The sequence below is a fragment of the Misgurnus anguillicaudatus genome, chromosome 13, assembly GCF_027580225.2.
Source record: "Misgurnus anguillicaudatus chromosome 13, ASM2758022v2, whole genome shotgun sequence".
NCBI classification, from domain to species: Eukaryota; Metazoa; Chordata; class Actinopteri; order Cypriniformes; family Cobitidae; genus Misgurnus; species Misgurnus anguillicaudatus.
Genome location: NC_073349.2, coordinates 22,838,946 through 22,855,734, shown reverse-complemented (window position 1 = coordinate 22,855,734; position 16,789 = coordinate 22,838,946). Strand labels below are relative to the sequence as shown.

At 35.8% G+C, this 16,789-nt stretch overlaps 2 protein-coding genes across 4 annotated transcripts in view; one reads left to right on the top strand and one right to left on the bottom strand.

Moving 5' to 3' along the window:
- LOC129430452 (hormonally up-regulated neu tumor-associated kinase homolog A) overlaps nt 1-16,789 on the top strand; it is a 127,071-nt gene that overhangs the window by 776 nt on the left and 109,506 nt on the right. The gene's annotated exons all lie outside the window — the stretch shown is intronic.
- irak1bp1 (interleukin-1 receptor-associated kinase 1 binding protein 1) lies at nt 1,618-4,169 on the bottom strand. The gene is made up of 4 exons (XM_055187660.2): nt 3,827-4,169; nt 2,380-2,445; nt 2,139-2,269; nt 1,618-1,941 (listed from the first exon to the last, which is right to left on the bottom strand). The coding sequence occupies exons 1-4, from the start codon at nt 4,118-4,120 to the stop codon at nt 1,683-1,685; spliced, it is 750 nt and encodes a 249-aa protein (XP_055043635.2). The 5' UTR covers nt 4,121-4,169; the 3' UTR covers nt 1,618-1,682.

The window sequence follows — 16,789 nt, the reverse complement described above, 5'->3', positions numbered from 1 at the left end:
TGTTTTATGATGCTTCGAAACTCTCACGAATCTTTTGTTTCGAATCAATTGGTTCGGAGCGTGTTTCAGAAGGTTGTTCGACTTCATGCGGCGCCGCAAGAACCAACAGCCGGATGACGTCAAAGTACCGCGAGAGCGAGACGAAATTGGCCTTCATATGATTTCCATAATCGTTCTCGCGGTACTTTGACGTCATCCGTCATGACGTCAAGTCACGGGATTTTAGCAAACGAGGCTTTATTACGTCATAACTGTTTCGAAACGTTTCGAAAATCTGATGGTTCACCACTAGGGGGAGTTCACAAATGACCAGTGTCTATGGTTAGGTAAACTTGGGTCAGTTTTATTACCATATGCAAATTCGTAAAACATGAATCCTTACAGTACCGTTTTGTTTATAGACAGATTTAATGATAAAAATGTGCATAAATAAAAGGGCAGTAAGTATTAATGATTTGTTTGCCCTAAATAAATCTAAAAACACATGACACACTTTTAATTATGTCTTAATTAAGTTAAATACTTTTTAAAACATATTTTAATACAAATCTTGGTATTATTTTATGAACAAACCTGCAAAATGTTTGGACAGATCTGCTTTTAAACTATTTTAACCAGCAGGTGTTGCCAGCGTGGGTGGCATTTCGAACACTTCGAAAAACTGAATACATTTTCGAAGCAATTGGTTCAATTGATTCAAAGCTTTGAAAAGCTTCGTTTCTCCCATCACTAATGAACTGTATTGTTTTAATTACCTTAGAACGAGCCGTTTTTATCTACATACACTGTGGGTCCCCTTTCACGGAAGTCGCCATTTCGCTCTGCCATGTTTCTACAGTAGCCCTAAACGGACAAACTGTTCTATAGAGCGTATTTGGTCACTATGTTGTCTCAGATGAGGACATGTTTGTCCTGTGGCGGCTTCCGTAACTGGGTTTCGAAATGGAGGGATGAGCTTTGGACTGAGACGTTGGTTGCAATTCACAGTCTAACCACTAGATGCCGCTAAAAATGTACACAGTGAACCTTTAAAGGGGACATTTCACAAGACTTTTTTAAAATGTAAAATAAACTTTTGGTGTCCCGAGAGTACATATGTAAAGTTTTAGCTCAAAATATTATATAGATAATTTATTGTAGCATGATAAAATTGACACTTTGTAGGTGTGAGTAAAAATGTGCCTTTTTTGGGTGTTTCCTAAAAATGCAAATGACCTGATCTATGCACTAAATGGCAGTGCTGTGGTTGGATAGTGCAAATTAAGAGGCAGTAAAATCCCCTTCTGACATCACAAGGGGAGCCAAATTTCAATTAGATATTTTTTCACACGCTTGCAGAGAATGGTTTACCAAAACTAAGTTACTGGGTTGATCTCTTTCACATTTTCTAAGTCGGATTTTTATGATAAGTCAGATTTTTATGATATGCCCCCTTTAAGATCAGAAGGTTTGGAGGTTGGCTCTTGTGTTTGATATGTCACAGTTTGTAACTTGGGTTTCTCTGTATGTTGTCTTTCTGTTGTTTTGTTTGATTAATTATTGTTTCCATTTAAATAAACTCTCAGTCTTTGTCAACGCCGCCTGAATCCAAGTTCGACTCAGAGCTCTGAGACCTCAAACAGAATAATCTAGTTTATTTAGACATTCACAAAGCATCTCACAAAAAAAATCTAAATAAAACTTCACAGTTTCCTCCTGTTTTTGTATTTTGGTCGCAATTCAAATGTCACAAACACACGTGAAGAGGCAGAGACCACTGTGGCTCCAGCTTTCTGATGTAATGTTTGAGAAGTCCCAGTAATATCATCTTGGCCATTTGTCCATTCTCGTGATTCCTCCTCGCGTAAAAGCAGTGGGCGTCCCAAAGCTTGTCCCAGAATGCAACACGCCTCGCTGGCTTTAAGCCGAGCATTATCCACAGCTTCCAAACACACTCGCCGCCTGCAAAAATTACAGCAGAAAAATACATGCTATAAGTCATTACAGGTCTATGCATACATTTGCACAATAACAGAGCTATATGTTCAGGCTTAAAGTCAGGTTCTGAATAAAAACTGACATAGCAGCGAAAGACACTGAAACTAAAATGTAATCCTACATGTATACAAATGCTAATGTGTTTGCTATATTAAACTTACCTTAACAGATTGAGGCTTTCAGCACTGTGTGTGTAGTGGGGGTTACCAACACACACACTTTTGTCAAGTTTCTCAATTAAAACTGAGCGTACACACTGCATCGTCTCAAAGTTTGAAAACACCACATGCACCTGCACAGAAAAAATAAGCAAAAAGACAAAATAAAGTGCCTAATGTAACATTAATGTAATCATTTATGAAATGGTTTCTATTTTGGGATGAAAAAATGTTTCCATCCCACCTCAGCCTGCATGTTGAAGATGTCTTCCTCTCTTTGCAAATGCTTGGCTACAGTTATGTTTTCTTTCTGTTTATAAGAAAAAAATTTTTAATTGCATGTTCTCACGCGAAATTAAACTTATGAGATGTCAGGAAACATTTTGATAAAAAAATGCTATCAAAATAAGAATCATACAGTTACAAACATATTTTCATGTACTATTTTGCACACGATTTCAAATGACATCATACAAACCAATTTTGTTGTTTTTTCCACATTTAAGGGGAAAATTTTCATTACCGCAACATGTCCATGATTGGATTTGGGTTCTTTGACATGGAAATATTTATAATTAAAAAATCTAAAAAATAAAAAGCTTAAGTGCATGTTATACTATAAACTTTTACAGTAAAGAAACATGTGGTGTTTGGTGATTATTGGTAAATATAAAGACAATAATAAGGAATATAAATGTGTCCAAGACAAATTTTCTCATCCTCCGCAACAATTTTCAATCATTATTTAAGCCCTTAAGGAACTAACATTTAAAAAAATTGTTGGAAGAGACATAATTGACTGTGACACTAATAAAAAATTAAAAAACAGTTTTTATTTTTTCTTTCCAGATAAAAGTTGCAATTTTTTACATAGACAACTTTTTAGTTCTCATTACTGAAACATGAGTTTGTAAATGCATATATTTAATGTAATATCATGTTGCGGTAATGATAATTTTTGATAATGATAATCTAATAAAATGTAAATAATTCTATAGGAAATATTTTTTTAATCTTCTAAAAATAATGGTTATAGTAAGTTAAGACCTTAAAAAAAATTGGCTTCAAGGGCTTTTTAAAAATTCTGATGCTGGACAACTAAATCTGGATTTCGTGAGAATCATCCACAAATGAAACACATTTCCCACATTTAAAATATTGTAGTATACAAATAATGTGTAGTAATTTGTAAAAAAATATGTGCTAAGTAAACAATAGTAAATTGATAAATTATAGTAAATAACACATATACTATATATGCTATAGTAAAGTTCAAAAACACTCAAGTATCTAGGAATTTTACCACAGTTTACTATAGTAAATACTATCATATAATACATTGTTTTTTCATTTAAAGCCAAATTCTTAAATTTAGTTGCAGCTACCCTTAGATCAATGGTTCATGAAAAGAAAATTCCTGATAAAAAATCTCAAACTTTGAATCTGAATTAAACAAAACATAAAATGATGTGTAGTACTGTTGGTTAGTAGCCTTCTTTTTCTGAGGTTTAATTACACATAAGTTCATGTATTTTATCAAATGACCCGCCCCCCAGTTCCAGAATCACTGCTTTAGTGATAAACAACGATGGATTTTAGAAAGACCATCATGCAGAAAAGTTAGCTACACTCATACAGAAACAACCTTTCTTTACCCATATCAGTTTAAAGATTAAAAGAATTATTTGCACCTTTACATCATTTTGTCTAAGAGTCTGCAGTATGTAATCCAGTCTTCGGGTAACGCTATTAGTCACGTCGTTAACATTTTCTTTACTGTTCCTGACTGTGATGGTAACGGTAGCCCGGTCCGGTATACAGGATAACTCTGCACAGCCCGTGACCTCCACTACTCTTGCGTTACTTTGAAGGTGCGGGGAGTTTTGCTTGCCGGTGCGATGAAATACCGATTGGTTCTCGTCTTTGTAGACATCGTCAGCAGTCGGTAAAAGTGTAGCAAAGACACGAGACGGGCTGTGCGCCATGTTGGTAAACCACCGAGACGCTATGGTAACGTGCGCGGTGCATGTCGGGAAATGCTGTTGCAGCAGCCTTTGTGACGTCGCACATGAATGACCTTTTTTTTTCAATAAAAACTTCGTGTTAACTTTGTTATTGTTTTATTTTGGATTACATTAATCATTTACATATGTACATTGACAACATTTATGTACAATACATTGTTATAACTCTCTTGTTGTTATATATGTATGTATATATACATGTTCATATGCAATAAAAAAAAAACTTCGTGTTTTTTAACTAAACTCAAAGGCACATTTTTAACTACTTCATTTGCTTTTTCTTTTTTTAACGTACAGTAACGTGCAAGAGAACAAGGGATACACTGCATGAAACGGCAAAATAATACATACTTTAGAGCCATTTGACTAAATGAACAAAACTAAGCATAGGTAAGATTAACAATAGCCTATATAACAAAAATAACAAAAAACAATATAATAATAAAAAACAGATATAAAATATAACACTTGAATATTACATATATTTTGTTGAATATAATATTTTTTAAATGTTACAATTATTGTAAAACAGCTTGTTTGATTTTAAAAGGCTACCAAAAAACCTTTTGACAGAAGAGGGCAGCATAGATCAACTCACTGTAACTGATAGAGTCAGGTATTGCAAGGGCACTTTATTCATAGACAGGCCATTTAGTGACAACATACGACAGTAGACCCAAGCAAATTATCCCCAGAAAGTCCAATTTTGTTACATAAATAATTTAATATCATAATCAGTTGTCCGACATGTAAATTGCGACTAAAGTTAACAAACAATTTTAAAAAATCTATTTAGCATAAAAAGGCATGTAAAAACATTAAAGAGTCGACAAAGATCGTAGAACCGCTGCCGCTGACGTCACAGTTATGATGTCAGCCGTCAGCTTGTAAGACATAACAAGCCTTTAACTTTAAACAGGACCACGTCAAGTCTAAGTAAAGAGTTATGCGTTTTATTTTCATAATATCAATCTAAGGAACTAAAACACATTTGATTTTACCTTATTAATATTAATGTAACATCGAGTTGCTTTTTTTCCTTTAAATGATTTTGAAAGGAGCCCATTGAAGCGTATTATTTCGAAACATAAAAAGACATTTTATTTTACGAAAATTTTTAATTTCTTCTTTTTTTATTTGATCTAGCTTGCATTTTGGGTTTGTTTTAAAACATAAAATTGATGGCCCATTTTTTTTAATATAAACATTTAAATGTCCGCCCCAGATATAAGCAATTTGCGTGTGCTTGCTTATTTATTACGCACATCAATTGTCTCACCATTATTCGGTCATTTTTCAGGTATTTTTAAAACTGTTTTTATTGTTACGTCAAAGTGCAGTTAAAGGTCCAATTTACATAAATGTAAAATTCGTTTTTATTAGTTTTTCTGACGACTATTATAAATATTGCTATTATTATGTAAATTAGAAAAAGTCAAAGACAGGCTACAGGGCCATGATTGTTTATTTGCATTACCCCGGATTAAACTGTGAAGCCGTCTTTCTAATCTCACACTGATCATGCGCAGGACAAATTTGTTGATATTGTCTCGGGTTACGCATATTTCTACATTGGCTTTTTGAAACTGTTTATCTGATGATGTGTCTTTGCCAAGATTCATGCAGTGGGTTCTTTTATTTGCCTAGCCATAGTGGCTTTGACTCTGGACCTCGGCCATTGTGTTGAAGGAAGGAATATTTAATGTTCAAGCTGGGATGGTGGTTGCACACGTGGGCTTTGGAGACACTGCGATCGCTTCAAACGAACTGATAAGAGATCCGATAAGTTGAGTACGGAAGCGCAGCGGTCGAGCTGTGGACGCACAGAGCACAGGCCAATTCCCAGGAAGTAAAAATCAACATAAACTCTGTGTCCTACTCTCTTTGTGACCCACATGGATATAATAAGGCCTTAATGTTCGTCATTGTGGATCTCTATAACTTTATTTCTCTAAAAAGCAATGAAAAGTTACAAATTTAACTGTTATGCAGTGCACTTTTAAAAAGAAACGTGCTTAAACTTTGTCGGTCGAATTTGATTTTTTTTAATTTATTCTGAACACTAATTCAAAGCTATAAGTTCATTACCAATGGTTTCATAAATGTAATTTTCATCAGAGATCACCTGCACAGTCCACCTGTCTATGATGTCATTTGACACCTCTGTCCACCTGACCTTTCTGTCATTGATTGACATTGCACGATCTGAAAAGTGCCTGCTTGCTGTGAACCCTGGGAAAATATGTTTTGACTTCTCTTTAGTTTTTCTGGACATGATTACAAACTTCAGCAGGGGAGAGGGGGTGCTGTCTGCCTGAGGACATGAATGTCGATGTGTTTGTGTGTCTTTTACCATGTGTTAGCCCTGTGGCATTCCAGTGTAACATAGTTTAAGATGTGACGTCTGTCTATCTATCCCTCTGTCTAATTGTATTTTGCTTTTAAATTTGTAACCGATAAGGATGAAATAAACCAACGCTCCCACTGCCTAATAGAATTAGATGTCATTCAATCATGCCACACAATATATCAATTATCACTAATGTAGTTTTATTTTTATTAGACATGTCAGTGACAGTCTACATATACATTAAAGCTTTGCATTAGACATTCAGCAAGATATGAAATTCAAGATAAAGGTCTAAATGTAATTTTGCATTACATTAATATTTACTATAGCTAATATTACATTTTAAATTTTGTAACAGTTTATACCCACATTTTTTTCTAAATTTATAGTAGATGCATCTTTTCCTTGAGTGGATGCACGATGAGTCATTTAGTATTTTTTTCACTTTCCGCATGTTTGGCGATTCTCACGCGGTCCATTGATATGTGAAGGAAACGTAACCTAATGTTGGATTTCTAGCATTATGTCAATAACCTGTCAATCACAGTATGTGATTGTTTATCCAGTTCTGCCTCATTAGGGCTGGTTTGTTAATGCCTCCCCTTTGGTTCTGACCCACAGTCCTCTCTGGTTGAGGCCACTGCTGAGTCACATCTGTGCAGATGCAAACGTACGTAGACTTTAGACTATAGAGTTTAAGATCTATAAATGTTTTTTAGCAAGCAATCCGCTTTCTGTTTCTAGTACATTGCTCCCTTGTGTTTTTGTCTCTTTTGCTCTTTTTTCTCGGGCTCTCTCGCTTTGTCGTTCTTTCAATCTTGCTCTGTTATGCAGAAATCTGTATTTTAAAGGCTGCTTGGATTTCAGAGCTCTATTAAAAGTTCAAAGCTGCAGTTTACTGCTGTAACAAGAGCTACTCCTGATCCAAACACTCGGCTAATGAGAGAAAGCCATCTGACCCAAACCACCCCACTCCTCATCATATGGCCCGTGGTGGCATTTATATATGAATGCATTATTATATGAATTAAAAATGGTTTTATAGACTGTAAGAATTTCTTCATTTATCAATAGGGATTTATCAATCTTTTACCATGCCCCCTACTCTACTACTGATAGACCAAAGTTGTAAATTTTTCTGATCATGGAAAATCTCTGCAGGATTTCCCTGCCTCTCCAAATCCAAAGCTGATTTTATTGTCATTTAAACCCTTGATACCTTTTATACACAGAAAGATTCCAATGTGTGTTGTGGTAGGATTTACATCATTTATAGTTTATTATTCCAGGACCCATTTATAATAAATGCGTGTTTTTGTTTGCCGAGTCTTAAGAGGATTGTTCTTCTGAACTTCAGACCATCACAAACAAATAAACAAACAGTGATTATTTGGCAGCAGTCTTAAAAGATGATAAATGAGAACCGCGTGATCAGGCTGGCCGGGAATCTATTGGGAAAAATCAAGTGTGACCCGCCGAGAATTGGGACCCAGTTAAGATTCTTCAGGCCCATAACCTCATAAGACTGGTTCACCACTAAGCTTTTTTATGCCGTTATTAAATATAAAAATAAAATGTAAGAGAGGAAAAAAGAGCATGTGTGAGGTCAAAAGAACAGTCATCTGGACTTCTCTTTAAGATGCTATTTTTAATGCTAAAATTGATTTAACCAGCTATGGTCAGTTTAGCACTTGTACCTTCACTTTCAAGATGCAGTAAAGGTTAATTAATTTAAAGCTTTTCTTATCTTTTTTCACTTCTCTGATAATAAAGTGGTAACACTTTACAATAAGGTTGTGTTTGTTAACAATTAGTTAATGCATTGGCTAGCATTAACAAACAATGAACAATACTTCAACAACAGCATTTATTAATTTTAGTTCATGTTAATTTTGGCATTTACTAATACAATTATAAAGTCAAGCTTGCGTTTTAAATGTGCAATTTGTAAGATATTTGCAGTAAAATCTCCAAAAACCACTAGGCCAGTGTTATATATTTTGTCCAGCTGATTACTATCAATATCTGTAATGTTTTCAACTACTTGTAAATCTTGAGAAAATTTCCATTCAAAACATTGACACGGTGCAGTGCAGTCTCCTATCAATGACGTTAATATCCATGTGACCCTTTGTCACCACCTTTACTGACGTAAACCACATGACAACACACAGTGGTCGAGCTCGAAAAAATAAAATGGCGGCCAAGGAAGCGGCTGGAGCACAAATTTAGTGAAAATAAACGTATATTTTCACTTTTTAAGCATTTTAAATTCATTTCTATCGAGAAATTAGTATTGTAGTTTTCAGATATGTGATTAGTTATCACAAAGGCGCTCTCTGTTTATATTTCAAACACGCTGCCTTTGAAGTGCGTCGGAAAGCCTTTCTCTGAGCGGCCTTCAGGCCTCCGAGGCCGAAGTCATTTCCTCATGAGGCAGCGACTGCCTTGAGTTTTCGGACGCAGCCAGTGTTGTGGACAAATGCGGAACTATGTGATAGCGCCTGTCGGGCTACGTGCTTGCTTATGAACTTATGGATATCTCTGTACCGTCTGCCGCTGGTTGTGTCAGCTCCTGTAAGCGTACGGGCCAACCAAACGACCCAAGAAGAGTTTGGAACAAAACGAGAGAGGATCAATTTGTTGTTGCATTATCTGGATGGAGAGAGCTTCACGACAACATTTAACTAGACAGAGATTCTGATCCTGCTTGTGTTTTACGCGATGGGTGAGTTGTTTTGATTTGTAACCCTTCAAAAAACTTATGCTATTATATTGATCACAACATTAGTGTGTCGATTGTAATCAGCACGTCTTCCCGCGGACGATATGCACATCAAAAGGTATTGTACAGCAATATAAATGGTCATTTTAAGACACTTCACAATAAGATTTGTACTGTCAATACATTATGTGAAAAATCATTGTAGATTGTAAGTTGAAAACTTAATTCTGTGCTGTGTTAACCATCGAATTTGGACTAATACTGTAATATCAATATGACTAACAATTTCGTTTTGAACATCACATATAAACTTACATAATGAAATAAACGATGTCATCAAATGCAACATTTATAAGACTTGATTACCTTATCCATCAACGTGATTTCTCGTTCTCGTCTGATTGATGGCCATCAGCGGTTGAGTTAAAGACTACAAATCCCATAATTCCACGCTGCTTCAGAGCGTCAGTAAACAACATCATTGTTTTTGTTTGATCTGGCGCCATCTTGGGGCGCATAAATACAAATTGTATCTTTAACTGTTAACATTAATTAATGCACCATGAACTAACATGAATAACTGTTGGCTTTGAACTAACTATACTGTTCCTTAGTGTTGGGGAAAGTTACTTTTAAAATATTAAGTTGCTACCAAAAAAGTACTTAGTTACTTTTCATGGAAAGTAATGCTTGCGTTACTTTTTAGTTACGTTTTCTTGGTTGAGGCTTGATCTCATTCAGGCCTTGCAGGTGTTTTTTTATGACTGAAAAGTTCTGCATTCAGAAATTGCACATTTCATCACAAAAATGTTGAGCTCTGTCCTGCCATCTCAGTTTCTGACTTAAACTGTTCCCACGCAGGCGTGTACGCATAGAGTGCATAATGTGACTATGTTCAGTTTAATTCAGTACATCATTTTTTTTAATTGAATTAATTAAACTAAAAAAGTAACTTGCATTACTTTTTTGAAAAAGTAACTCAAATATTAAGGTGTACATTTATAAAGCAATGCGTTACTTTACTCTTTACTTCAGAAAAGTAATATTATTACGTAATGGACGTTACTTGTAATGCGTTACCCCCAAAACTGCTGTTCGTTGTTTGTTCATGTTAGTTAATGCATTTACTAATGTTTGCTAATAGAACCTTTTTGTAAAGTGTTACCAATAAAGTCCAGTTTGGGACAGCATGCACTCTAAGAAAGGCTGGGCTATTTTCCAACCATCGCTGGGTCAAAAAGGAACAAATCCAACCCACTGCATTGTAATTTAGCCTATGCTGGGCTGTCAAATATAAACATTTTAAGGGTTAATTTATCCCAACCTTTGGGTTTGTCCCTTTTTGACCCAACGCTGGATTAAAAATATCCCAGCTTTTTTCAAGGGTAAAAAGTTTCCAAAGTGCATTCATCCTTCAAAGAGGTAAGCCACATGACTCCAAGGGGTTAATAAAAGTCTTCTGCGGGTAATCGATGCGATTGTGTAAGAAAAATATCCATATTTCAAACTTTATAAACTATAATAATTAGCGATTCACGAGAGTCACTGCGCAACATACCCATGGCAACCAACCTTCACCGCGCTAAAACGCTTTCGTGAATTGCGTGAGCCCAAGATGGTGTTGTTACCAGAAGATATTATTCCAGGTAGAGTTTAAAATATGGATATTTTTCTTACAAAATCGCATCAATTACCCACAAAAGACCTTTGTTAACCCCTTGGAGCCATGTGGATTACCTCTGTGAAGGATGAATGCAATTTTTTGGGGTTTAAAGTCAGAAGTTGTTCCCTGATTCCTGTTTTCTACCATTATAAAGCTTGAAAGAGCAGGGACATTTACCAAAATAACTCCAAATGTCTTCTTCTGAATGATGTTATGCAGTGCCTGAAAATAGTGCCCTGCTGTTGAAAGTTACTAAGGGGACTATTTTCGTCTGCTGTGTAATATCATTGCGCTTCCTGCAGCCATGTTACGGCAGCAAAGTCCTTGTTTATTACGCCAGAATGAGAGTATAGTTCCTAGCCATATCTGCCATATCTCGCAACTTTTAATTTTCTGTTGGTTTATGTACACAAGTTTTAAATAGGAAAACATCCAAACTCTTTGGTTATTTTCTGAGCACGATGCTAAATGGTCTAATCAGATTCAATGGATTATGCTAAGCTATGCTAAAATCTGTATCGCCAGACCCAGAGATCGTCTGAAAAATTGTGTGTTTCATCAGAGAAAGCTGAGGATTGATCAATAGACTAGATTATGTTAGATATAAAATATTATGCTATAAAATATGATCTGTTTACCTTGACTTTTATTTCTGACTTTAATGACATGAACCTAAAAATTCAGTAAGCATGCAAACAGAAATAAACATACAACTATCAAAAAACGATCAATGTAAACCCATCCAGAGCAAATCCCTCTGTGCTCATTCATGAGCTGCATTTGTTTAACAACCTCATTTCCCTCCCTTTCTCAGCGCAGCCAAAAATGTCCATTTCCTCTCATCTCAGACTTACTTAAACACTCTGGGTTTTAGCCTAACTGAACGATTGGCTCAACAGGGCAGTACCACAAGCTGAAAGCGTCCAACACTGTTCTGCACAGGGACCAGATCTGACTAAAGGCCAGATTCCTCAAGCCAAGATGGCGCCCCTGCAGTAGAAATGCGACTCTACTGGGGTCTCATTTAAACAGGCCTAGTGCTTTGTAATGGATCTGGGCGAAGCACAGAGGATGAGCCATGATATTTTTGCCCACAGATTGAAAATGTGAAGGGGAAGGGAATGTGTGTTTGACTGAGTCGTGGCAGTAGTTTATAATAACAGAGTCTAGGAGGGAGATTAATGTGTGGAGTTATTGGTGTAATGATGGGCTCCGTTCAAACTCGCTGGCCTTCAACTTCCCACAGATGAAATTAATGAAGTACCTATTCACATCCAGAACGCACAGGAGACCGAAGAGACAGGAAAATGGTCTTGTGTGTGTGTTTGTACTTTGTGACTGGTGAGGTTGTAGTAAATGTGTGACGTGTTTTAGACAGAGTTTGGCAGAGATGTATGGGTCATGTATAGGTGTATATATTTATATAAACATTTATTATACATACACTGTATACATTTACATTTATGCATTTGGTGGATACGTTTATCCAAAGTGACATACAGTGCATTCAATTTATACATTTTAGATGTATGTGTCTATTTGCGGATCAAACCCAAACCCAACTGTGGTACATGAATCACATATACAGTACAGGTCACTCCACTTAAATGTTTCCCATGATCTTAAAAATCTTTTAAACTAAATGTTTAAATGACTTTAGTGGACAAAAAATATAGTTTATAAATTATATTAATTTCTTTATTAGAAAACTACAATTTTATAAATTTTTTTTTTTGAAATGGATGACTTGCACTAAATATTGAAGAAAAATCAGCTAATAAGAGTCCAGAATAGATGTGAACTTCTTCAATATTGTTAAAATGCACCTCAAGGTGAGACCTCAAGAAGTTTCTTGATAAAATGCCATGAATGCAATTTTCTAGGCAAATAGTGATTACACTGAAGATGATAAAATATAACCGTTTTGATGCTTCTAGTCACAACATAATTCATATAGTTACATTTGTGATATGTTTAAAAAATTTAAATAATGAGTTAGTGTTTCCAAATCCTCCTTACTGCTACTGTATATGTACATTTTTAAGAAGTGTGTATGGAGGTTAGTAATTGTCATCTGTGCAAGGGTTTTAAGGGTGTTGTGGAGGTTGTAGGGAGCATACTACACTGTAAAAATATCCTTATTGCACTTGTAAGTTTAATTAACTTTAATTTACAATTAATTTAAACTTTTTTGACTAGTGAGGAGTTGCTTTAAATTATTAAAATAAAGTTGAATTAGCTTAAGTTATTTTAACTTTATTTTTATAATTTATAGCAACTCATCCCTAGTCAAGAAGATTGAAATGAAAATTAGGTCAATTAAAGGGACACACCACTTTTTAAAAAAATATGCTCATTTTCCAGCTCCCCTAGAGTTAACATTTGATTTTTATCGTTTTGGAATCCATTTAGCTAATCTCCGGGTCTTGCGGTACCACTTTTAGCATAGCTTAGCATAATTCATTGAATCTTATTAGACCATTAGCATCGTGCTAAAAATAACCAAAGAGTTTTTATATTTAAATATAAGGACTTTGCTGCCGTAACATGGCTGCAGCAGGCACAATGATATTACGCAGCGCCTGAAAATAGTCCCCTGCTATTGAAAGTAACCAAGGGGACTATTTTCGGGCAGTGCTTAATATTACTACACCTGCTGCAACCATGTTACAGCAGCAAAGTCCTTGATAATTATGCCAGAATGAGAGTATAGTTCATAGCCATATCTGCCTAGAAAATCACAACTTTTAATTTGCCGTCGGTCTTAGTACACAATGTAACTACAGAAGAGTCAAGTTTTAAATAGGAAAAATATCAAAACTCTTTGGTTATTTTTAGCGCCATGCTAATGGTCTAATCAGATTCAATGGATTATGCTAAGCTATGCTAAAAGTGCTGGCGCCGGACCCGGAGATTGGCTGAGTGGATTCCAAAACGGTAAAAATCAAATCTTTAACTCTAGGGGAGCTGGAAAATTACCTTTTTTAAAAAGTGTAGTGTCCCTTTAAGTAACTTAAAAATTGAAGTTCAACAAGGAATTTTTACAGTGTAGCAGGCCAGTCAGGTGTTGACAGAAATGATCTTTCCCCCAATACCCATCAAAATCTTAAATGCTCCACCCTCCAGTGTTTGAACTGTTATGTGTCGGCTGACCCCAACTGGAGGCCGACTCTCAAAAGAATGATTGGCAGATGGATACTGAGACTGAATTAAAATCAGTTGGGTGCACAGAAAGAGAAACAAGAGGAAGTGACTGAAAGAGGGTCATGATATGGATCATATGCAAAATATTTTTTCTTCTTTTTATCCAAAACAACTTACAGTGCGTTACAAGGCATTTTTTGGTATACAAGACCCATAACATTAGCTAATGCAGGTTAAGACATGTACAGTGGATGTATGCAGGACCAGACGATAAACATTGAAATACAGTTTTACATAGAAAAAAAAACATGTTTTCAACATTTTTGTCAGTGAATTACTATAACTCTGTTTTTCAAATAAGTCAAGATTATTTTCTGTGGTAATCGGCATTTTGCCACAAATGTTGTCAGTAGAGCTTAACTCGTTTTGAACAAATGACATCCTTAAATATGGCGAATACAATTATGCAGTTTGAGGGTGTGGAAGGTGGCCAGCTGCGCTAAGCAGGCGTTTAAACGGCCAAGGTGCAAATCTACTGCCCATGCGCCAGTCGGGTGTCAAATTTTCCTTGGCTGACTGACAGACTAACGGATCAATAAAGTTAATTTAAAACATTCACACTCTGCCATCTGAAATCAACCATTTAATGACTCTCTGTTCCAGTAAAACTGCAAAAGGGCCCTTCGGATTTACAGCAACAATAAGAGGGAAGAGAAGAGGGGAGAAAAACAGTCACCAAATAAGTGTCGGAAAATATGAGCGACAAAAGAAAAGACAAAAGAAAGGAAACTATAGTTTTTAATTTTGCAGGCATGTGGTTTATAACCTCATTATTGACAGTGATGTAACATATGTAGGTGAAAGGTTTGACATCAGGCTCTTGATCTCTGTTTACAGATTTATTATTATTATTTTTATTATTATTATTAGGGGAGAGCGGAGCACAACCTAATGATTTTTGGTTTGGCATTAAAAAAATATTTGAGTTTGATTAATTATATTTTTACACAAGCAACACACACATCTCTGCTACAAATGAACATTTGAAGTTTGTTTCTAGTACTTTCCATTCTTGAACAAATACACCAAATGTGACAGAAGTGCAAACGTTGTAATTTACCCCATAGGTGGGGTTAATTGTAACAGGCAGGGGGTTAGTTGTAACACTTGCTAAAAATTAAGTTTGCAGGCAAATATTTCAATACTAATTTGTCTATATACTTGAAGTGGATATTGTTTATATATCTGTCTATAATAGACAGGTATCCACACTGTATTCATTCATCTAGCCCTTTTCTAACACTAATTCAATTATAAATGGATACAAATGTCTAAATATGTGAGAAAAAGCAGCACAATTGACAACTTTTTTTTTATATGTGACCCAGTCTGTAATAACCATACTACAGTTTCAAAATCAAATGATAATGAGCATCAAAGTCTGATTTTAGCCATTCATTTCATTATGATTTTAATCTTTGACATTACCTTTTTCAATCAATATTAAAGATATGAACAAAAATTTATTTGACACATGATTTTTGATAAGACCGGCACATTTAATTGGTTGGCACTCAGCAATCATTCGTGTGTAGCATATTTAAAACAACGGCAAGAATGACGCTAACGTTAACAGTTTTCGTATCGTAAGTGCTGAGGGGTTAGTTGTAACACAGCGTTAAAATTAACCCCGATGGGTCAAAATATTTTCAAGCCCACCAAAAAGTTGCTAAGAGCTGCAGACATATTTCAAAATGATGCTATGTTGTATTCAACAATCCACCAAAACACTCGTTTATCAATAACTCTCTGGAAAAACATTATACATTTCCAATAATTTGTGGGAGATCGTCTTTTGGCAGCATGAAAAATATACCGGAAAAACTAAATGCTCAACCTTGTGCAACAATGTAAACAGTCCATGTTACAACTAACCCCGCGTTACCTGTACACACCCTATCTGCCACTGATGAGCCAAACAGATAGCTTTACCCAAAATTGCGCCATTGGTTAAATCAATTAAATATTCAAACCACACATAAATGTTTAGATTGCATTTAAGCCATGCATGTATGTATATGTGCACCGTACTGATCTCAATAAGCCATCAATGTGTTTGTTTTTCAAAATTAGTGGATTAGTGTTTTATCTTTATTTTCAATATGTGAACGTGCACCTGTGACTGGCACGTTAAAACCTCACTTTCTTTCTAATAATGATCTGTGTTGCTTTCTCTCTGAAACACTGTTGCCAAATCCTTTCCTCTCCAAATCCGCTCTGGCTTTCCAGTGACCCTTCTTACACAATTTTCTCTGCCTGGACTCGAGACAGTTTGCTGGTTCTATTCTCTTCCTCTCTGGGTGATCGCTCCCTGGAGAAGACCTTACCTCCAGCAGACTCTTTTCCTAATACTGAAGGCCACGCGACATGCACCATAAACACTCGTTACACCATCCGTCATACACAAAAAACACACCACGGGCCCTTTCTCCTCCACACTCTCACATATTCTCTACAGGACCTCGGGGAGACGCACATTAATCATCCTCCGCAACATACCGGAGATGAGCAACTGCTAATACACACCACCCGATGACTGCTTGATGTTTATGAAGCGAAACAGAACTTCCCGTTTTCACCTTGACAATTAAATTAGCCGAAAGAGGGACAGGAGAAGAAAAAGAGGACGAAAGATGGATGAAATGATCTCCCTCTCTATTTCTTTGCAGTGATGATGTCTTACTTTGG

Bases quoted from the DNA above. Each gene is read 5' to 3' on its own strand.
- irak1bp1 (XM_055187660.2), bottom strand. From the start codon at position 4,120: ATGGCGCACAGCCCGTCTCGTGTCTTTGCTACACTTTTACCGACTGCT. The intron at 2,446-3,826 runs GTGCAAATAATT...TCTTATAAACAG, and splicing joins TTAGACAAAATGATGTAAAG to AAAGAAAACATAACTGTAGC. The intron at 2,270-2,379 runs GTGGGATGGAAA...TTTTCTGTGCAG, and splicing joins TCTTCAACATGCAGGCTGAG to GTGCATGTGGTGTTTTCAAA.